Genomic DNA, 8,473 nt, shown 5'->3' with positions numbered 1-8,473 from the left:
CTGTGCAGGACTCAAGTATGTAGAGAGCTGTTCATCGAGTCAGTTGCCGGGGAGCTGTCCAGCATTTCAGCACCTAGGCGCTTTCGGGATCGCTAGCTTCCCGGGCCGCCTTAAGCCTCCACTGTCCTGCAGAAGGACCGCAGAAGGAAAGCGACCCTCTGCTCTAAGGTAAGGGAAAAGAAGGAATTTCACAGCTCAACAACACAGAAGCAGATCCGCAATTCCAGGAGTGTGTGAGTTAGATTTGGGTGATGAGAAGGGTTGAGGGGGAAGAGAAAGGAATCCTGGTCGGATCCCCTTTAAATGACATGTCCCTGAGGTCTACTGGTTCTGCATTGTCTCTTTGTAAATGTGCTTCATAACTATATTTTGTGTGTGTGTGCGTGGCGCTTAGTGACAACGCAACCCACCCCAAGAGGTGAGACGGAGCACGTGGAGGGTGCTTGGGCTGTGAGGTGCCTATTTCCATGTTTTCTGAAAATGGGCATTTCTCTTGGTGAGGAAGCCCGAACTTAAGTGTGTGTTTTCCATTGTCCCTACAAGGAGCTCCGGTGAGGAGAAGAGGAGTGATGGGCAAGAGGGGGATAAGGAGAGACCTGTCCGGCGTAGTGCCGGAATTAAAGGTCTAAATCCAAGCCAAAGAAGCAGCGCCTTCCAGGTTCACCCCGGGGCAGCCCCAGGCCGGAGATCTGAAGCGGGCTCCGGTGACATATCCCTGGACCTGGTGTTTGAGCCGAGCTGGGCTACCGGATTCAGCCACCACTTCACACACTGGGGGAGCCGCGGCCGGTCTTTCTTTCCCACCCGCGCAGCCCATGGCTAACCTCTCCTCGCACTCCGAGCCCAACGCGTCCTGCGCGGGCAGAGGGGCCCCCTGGCCCAACGCCTCCGCCCCGCAGCTGCTCCCCGACTTCTACCTGGCCGTGCCCATCATCTACTCCCTCATCTGCGCCGTGGGGCTGACGGGCAACACCGCCGTCATCTACGTGATCCTGCGGGCCCCCAAGATGAAGACGGTCACCAACCTCTTCATCCTCAACCTGGCCGTGGCCGACGAGCTCTTCACCCTGGTACTGCCCATCAACATCGCCGACCACCTGCTGCGGCAGTGGCCCTTCGGCGAGTTCATGTGCAAGCTGATCATCTCCATCGACCAGTACAACACCTTCTCCAGCATCTACTTCCTCACCGTCATGAGCATCGACCGCTACCTGGTGGTGGTGGCCACGCTCCGGTCCGGGAAGGTGTCCTACCGCACCTACCGCGCTGCCAAGCTGGCCAGCCTGGCCGTCTGGGCCTTGGTCTCCATCGTCATCTCGCCCTTCGCGGTGTTCGCCAAGCTCCACCGGGAGCAGGGGCGCTCCCAGTGCGTCTTCGTCTTCCCCAGCCCGGAGAGCTTCTGGTGGAAAGTCAGCCGCCTCTACACCCTCCTGATGGGTTTCGTCATCCCCGTCTCCACCATCTGCGTCCTCTACGCCGCCCTGTTGGCCAAGCTGAGACGCGTGCGCCTCCACAGCAACGCCAAAGCCCTGGACAAAGCCAAAAAGAAAGTGTCGCTGATGGTGCTGGTCATCCTGGCCGTGTGCCTCTTCTGCTGGACCCCCTACCACCTCAGCACGGTGGTGGCCCTCACCGCGGACCTCCCGCAGACCCCCCTGATCATCGGCATCTCCTATTTCATCACCAGCCTCAGCTACGCCAACAGCTGCCTCAACCCTTTCCTGTATGCCTTCTTGGACGACAATTTCCGGAAGAGCTTTCGCAAGCTGGTTGAATGCAGGGCATCCCCCTAGAGCCCCCAGCCGCGGCTGCTCTCCTCTGTCATTTTCAAAGGGGAAAGAGCATCCCGGGGGACAATACTTGGGCGCCGGTTGTGAACCAGCCTTGATCAAGTTTTAGAATCCAATGCACCCGTGAAATCCAAGGACAGGCAGGGTCCAATTCTTTTCAGTTTGTCTTGCAGCCAGTGGCACAGTGTTCAGACGGGAGGAATGGGGCTTTTTAAATCCACACTAGCTCCTGGGCCTAGCCTTACCCATCACGCTCATTCTTTTTCCTTCAGTAGGGTGCTCTAGATTTCTGGGGTTGTATGGAGCAGGAGCAAATCCAAATTTTACAAGATTTTAGTGAAGAATAGCTAAGTACTTTGACATCTACATATATTACTGGAGATCTGTAAAGCCAAATAAAGATATTTTACTGGGTGCCTTGCTTAATGAATCTTAAGCCTGCTCGTTTTATATCTGCAGTACTTACTTTGTAGCTCAGCTTCACTCCCTTACTCCATTCTAAATAAATAAACCATAATTAAAAGAGCCTATGCTTTCATAGCAACCTGATATTCCCCCCTCGCCCTCTGGTCAGAGGCACTTTGTGAGTCAGAATCAGATCTCATATTTCAGTCCAAAAGCAGCAGAAATAATGCAGTACTCACTGTAAATGCTCAAAAAATACAGTCTGCGAATACAGACTAACACGGCTGCTACTCTGAAACCTGTAAATGCTCAGAGACTGCCATGTATAAATCTCCTTCCCTACACATGAATTATTGTTGTTAAAATCGTTTTGCATGGAATATGATCCTGCTGGATAAAATTAGCCTGATCTTTCTGAACACATTTGAAAAGAAATCACATCTAGCTTTAGATCTTGTAGATTAGGCTATAATTCTACATCTTTAACAACCTTCAAAAGACAGATCTCCCAAGGAGCAGGAAAAAGGGAGAGCATTAGTAACACTGCTAAGATTATTTCCTTTTATATGGGACCTAAATATGCCTATTAAAGTCTCCTGAAATCCCATTGTTTTCTATGCACATAGCAAGGAGCCCTTGGACTGGCTTTAAGAAAGAAGAAAAGAGGAACCATAGTGTGTAGAAATATGGATGTGTGTTTGGAGCCACTTTCTGTAGGAACTGGCATTTTCAGCCCAGCAAACTATTCTATAATATAAAGTTCTCAGTTCCTATTAGTAACAGAATATATGGTTAGTTTTATGTGCAATACATATATTTAAGATAGTGTCCTACATCTTCTCAAAAAATGCTCAGACTTCTTTTCCCCCTTGTAGCTACTTAAGGATCAGATGTTATTTCACTATAAATCCTCACTTCAGAGTTAATAGTTTTAAAGGGGGTTCTGTCAAAAACAAACAAACAAACAAAAACCCTACTTCCACCCCTTACCAGTCATATGTTAGCTTAATACTATTTTCAAAATAAAAAGCTAACCTATTATTCACTATTTTGCCTTAAAAAATCCTCTTTATCTTAACTTGGACAATGAGACTAAAAAGATGAATTTGGTTCTTTTCAGTTTCACCTTTGTTCATATGCCTACGCAGTTCAGGGGAAGATTGCATTTTTCCCCATTTCACTTCTCTCCTACCCCACAGGGAAAATTGACAGACTTGAAATATAGTTTGTAAAAATATATCCAGGCACATAAGATTTTGAAACTGCAAAACTTTGTGGTCTTGTCTACTATTATTAATTCATATTGCAGTAGCGCTTAGGAGCCCACTGTGCTAGGCCAGAGGTGGGCAAACTATGGCCCACAGGCCACATCCGGCCCACAGGACTGTCCTGCCCAGCCCTTGAGCTCCTGGCCTGGGAGACTAGCCTCCTGGTCCCTACCCTGCTGTCCCCTCTGGCAGTGGCGGGGGCGGGGGCGTGTTGGATGAGGGTCAAGGCGTTCCAGGGGGCAGTCAGGGGACAGGGAGCAGGGGGGATTGGATAGGGGATGGGGTCCTGAGGGACAGTTTGGGGGGATCCTGGAAGGGGGCTGTCAGGGGACAAAGAGCAGGGGGGTTGGATGGGTCGGAGGTTCTGAGGGGGGCAGTCAGGGGCAGGAAGTGGGAGGGGTGGAGAGGCGGAGGAGGTCAGGCTATTTGGGGAGTCACAGCCTTCCCTACCTGGCCCTCCATACAGTTTAGCACCCCGATGAGGCCCTTGGGCCAAAAAGTTTGCCCACTCCTGTCTAGGCACTGCACAAACACAGTCTTGTCTGCTTGATTTTTATGCGGATGAAACTTACTATATAAAAATATAAAATAGTCAAATATCAAATATCCATATCATCTTTTGTTTCTAAAACTAGGATAAATAAATTGATGTAGATTCTCATTAGACAAACATCAATCAATAACACTCTTTCTCTGAGGAATGGTGAAGACGATCGTTTTTCTTGTTGTGAATAGGAGTGGAGATATAACTTCTTTTTTAATAGCCCTAATGAAAAAAAATGGTTACACTTCAAAAGCTGACAGTTTTGAAAACATGTTGAGTCAAATCTTCTGAAGTTCGTATTTACAAGACCTGGTCACACTTTTTCCATATGCTTAGTGACTAAGATATACTAATAACAAAGCTCAGTTAAAGTTACAGTACAGCATTTATATACATTTTCCTGTTAGTTGGCAGTGTAACAGAGCTGGAAGGATTAGCTGGTTACAATTGTGTCATTGCTACTGATGTATTAAGAAATTATTTTGTATGTGCACTGCTTTCAAATGATACACTCATTAAAAATCATGGTATTGTACAGTTTAAAGATGCTCCAACTTCTTAAATGTAATCGTGTATAACATTAGCACATATATAGTTTAATCAGTGTAGTACAAATTCAGGCCTAAATCTAGCTGCTGCCTCCCCAGGTGCCTCTGACAGCAGAAGTGATACATTACCACTGTGCAATAAGGCAGGTCTGGTTTCCAGGGGCCATGCAGAGGTCTGTGCAAGACTTGCACAGAGAAGAGCTCAGGTCTGCAAATGCCCCCTGTATGGCAGTGCAAAGGGGCCGCCTCCAACCTAGCACTAAAAAGTGAGTGGGAACAGGTAATTGGGTGGTCTAATTGAGGGCTGGAGTATCTGCCACTGATGGAGACCTTCAATCTTCCCCCTGTGAGCAGGACACAATATGGGCCTTATATGCTAATTCAACCATTGTCATGAAGTGCCCCTTTTGAAGCTACTCTTCTACCATGGCATGATCTGGCTTGGTTACCTGGGCTGGTGCTGGGCTAGCAGAGGAGGATTTTGATAGGGTAATTTTTGTATAGATAGATAATGTCAGCACATTATATATACTCTATCATAATTAATACTGTATAACAAACATTATGATATAAATATAATTAAAATAATATTTTAAAAGTCCAGATGAAATCAGAAAGTGAAAACAATTAATTTAGGCTTTTTCCCCATAGAAAAATCTTGAATAGAGACTGGGAATGGATGAGTCATTACACAAAGTAAAACTATTTCCCTATGATATTTCTCCCTCCCATCCCACCCCCCACTGTTCCTCTGATATTCTTGTTAACTGCTGGAATTAGCCTACCTTGCTTGTCACCATGAAAGGTTTTCCTCCTTTCCCCCCCCCCCCCCGCTGCTGGTGATGGCTTATCTTAAGTGATCACTCTCCTTACAGTGTGTATGATAAACCCATTGTTTCATGTTCTGTGTGTGTGTGTGTATATATAAATCTCTCCTCTGCTTTTTCCACCAAATGCATCCGATGAAGTGAGCTGTAGCTCACGAAAGCTTATGCTCTAATAAATTTGTTAGTCTCTAAGGTGCCACAAGTACTCCTTTTCTTTTTGCGAATACAGACTAACACGGCTGCTACTCTGAAACCTGAAAATCAAGAGAGTCCCACAAGACATTTCAATTTTGATAAAACAGCTTTTTAAGTAAACATCATCATTCAGAGAAAATTCATATTTTACTAGGCCTATTTTAAAAGCATTTCCCCTTAAGACTTTCTCAATGATTGCTGAGACATTCAAAGTCCATTTGAACAGCCATTCTAGTACAGTTAAGATAGACACTGAAGGAATTCGTCTTTGGGGAGAAGACATCTCTTAGAGCCTGATTCTGCTTCATTCAAGCCAATGGGGGATTCATGACTGACTTCACTGGCCATCTACCAGCCTCCCAGGAGGTATGGAGTACCCATCTCTATACAAAATACATAAGAACTTGCCGTTATCAATTAGTCTTGCTTCCTGAAACAAAATATAAGTGGAATGGCATGTAAATTTAGTACCAAGAACATGTCATCTCAACTACATTTGTAAATTGTGATTACATTTATCTTTAGGAAATGTTACAAATAGACTTGAGTGCCTCAGCAAATTAGTGTCAAATCCATTTCATGGCATGGTGCAATTTATGTTCCAGGAAAAGTGAAGAAAAAGACAGCTTTGTAAGTAAACAACATGATTCAAAGAAAAGTCATGTTTTACTTAATGATCATCAAGTGTGGCTTTAAGAACACAAGAGGAACATCCTTTCTGGTTAATAAAGTCACAAAAACAGCAGGCGAGTTTAAGACATGAATATGAGTGTTGTCTATGATGCTAGTTGCCGGAGGATTTTGTTTAAACTGATATGCAGTGATACTTGTCTCATCCCCTGTTGGGACTTCTATAAACCTTGGCAATGTGACTTGGATACAAAAAGCTGTGCAGCGCTTCTGTGAAGTTTGACCTGGTTCTGTAGAGCAAATGCCCTAGTCAACCGCTCAGTTTATACTAACAATAGGTTAAAATATGTATTCAACCCCATTTTTATCCAGTTTTGGATGCCTGAATCTTAACCAATTTCTGGGGCAGTGTGATTTGAATCAGAAGGAAAAATCCTGTGACTATTTCTATTTAGGTGCTTCTGTTTGAGGAATAACTAAAAAAAACATTTTGAGGCATTTCCTTCCCTAGGAGACTTGTGTTTCCCCCTTTCCCTTCCTCTGAACACATTTCTAACTGCCTGTGGGGACACAATGGGATACACCATGGCATCTGTCACCAGATAAACATTATTTCACACTCCATATTATGCATGTTCAACAGTTGCAGAAATATCATTTGGCTTGTCTGTCATTGTGCTGGAATGTAAACATTCATTCAGAAAAACACTATTACCTGTAGCACATACAATCCACCAATGCCTTCTTTGCTACCTCTGCCATGCTGAATCTATTTCTTACCTCTCCTAAGCATCAAGATAACCATCCAATGAGAGCTCCCTTTATGTGCAGTAGCAACCCCCTTGTCATGGTCTGAATGCTGGCACAAAAGTACACAACATATAGATTTGATATTCAAGATGGAATGTTCAGGTTACCAGGAATAACATTTCTGTCTGGTTTTGAGGGTACATGAATGCCCCCCTCCAAACCATTAATGCCTCAAATACGTTTATAACATATTTTTCTCACATCAACCCTGTGCCGCAGGGAAGCATTATTTTCCCTAATTCTCAGAATCTGAGACTTTCTGGCAATGCACTGGGGTTTAGCAGGTGGGTAGATTTTGTCTACAGTTCTCTGTTCCTCTTCCACAGAAACTCCATCTGTTAACATAGAATACAATCAACTTCCTCTTGAATTGCCACCAAGTCCTGTAAGCACAAGTCAGCAAATTTTTGGTGTAGCAGAAATTCAAGCTTGCTCTTCAAGTTTAACAGCGGGGCAAATGTGGTTGATCAACTTTCACAGCTTACCACATCCCTCCACTCAACTATATGTAGAGGGGTCACCATTATCAGTAATCTGTCTCTGCCCCAGGTGGCCAGATATCCTCTGAGGTACTGGAAAGCCACTTCTTTTTTCCGTCCCTGTACCTCTGTAACCCTTCTGCCCATCAGAGTTGGCAGCAACAAGGGCCGGGTTCAGGATCTAGGGGTTCCATTCCAATAACACAATGCAAAACCATCTCGAGCCCCCACCCAGTGACCTGGGACAAATATATACCACCCCTGCTGGGGGCCTCCAAGAGGCAATACTTCCCCTCTCGCAAGCACATAGTCCGAGTGTAGCAGAAAGCCTTTTAATAACAGAGAGAAACAATGTGGCATTATGTTGGGGAAACACCACCAACAGGATTCTTAACACAACCCATGAGCAAAAAAAACCTACCCCCAAGCAAATTGGGGCATGTCGTTTCCCTTTGGTTCTTGAGTCTAGCAACCCAAAATCACCCAAAGTCCCAAAAGTCCAACGACCCAAAAGTCTCTGTCCCTGGTCAGGGCAGCCCCAGAGTTTGAAAGTTTATCTGCAGAGTTTTAACTCCCAACCTGCGTGGAGATGGGGGGAAAGGGGTTAAGGGGCACCTTATGTGGTCCAAAACTGATTGTCCCACCTCTCCATGGGGCTCTGCTCTGCCAGCCGCCCCCATGAGCTGCTCCAGGCATCTGACAAACTGTTCTGCTCCACCAGCCACTCCGTTCTGCTCGCTGTCCTGCAAACAGCAATGCTCTGCTCTGCCAGCCATCCCGCACACAGCTCTGCTCCACCAGCCGCTCTGCTCACCATCCCGCAAACGGCTCTACCATATATCTTCAGGCTCCCCCACTACACAACACTCAGTGATTTCAGCTTTTAGTAAGGGAGCCTCAGTGCTGGTGCACCATTAGCCCAAAATGAATTCAGCTCAGCAGCCTGTAACTAGACTCCTAATAGAATCAAAATTAGC

The 8,473-nt window shown here is 45.7% G+C and overlaps 1 protein-coding gene across 1 annotated transcript; it reads left to right on the top strand.

Annotated features, from left to right (window-relative positions):
• Nucleotides 1-728: 728 nt before the first annotated feature.
• NPBWR1 (neuropeptides B and W receptor 1) lies at nucleotides 729-2,573 on the top strand. The gene has a single exon (XM_038391784.2). The coding sequence runs from the start codon at nucleotides 816-818 to the stop codon at nucleotides 1,791-1,793; it is 978 nt and encodes a 325-aa protein (XP_038247712.1). The 5' UTR covers nucleotides 729-815; the 3' UTR covers nucleotides 1,794-2,573.
• The last annotated feature ends 5,900 nt before the right edge of the window (nucleotides 2,574-8,473 follow it).

Source organism: Dermochelys coriacea, chromosome 2, assembly GCF_009764565.3.
Source record: "Dermochelys coriacea isolate rDerCor1 chromosome 2, rDerCor1.pri.v4, whole genome shotgun sequence".
NCBI lineage: Eukaryota > Metazoa > Chordata > Testudines > Dermochelyidae > Dermochelys > Dermochelys coriacea.
Note: the sequence above shows the minus strand (reverse complement) of the source record. Positions and strands in the feature narration are given on the sequence as shown.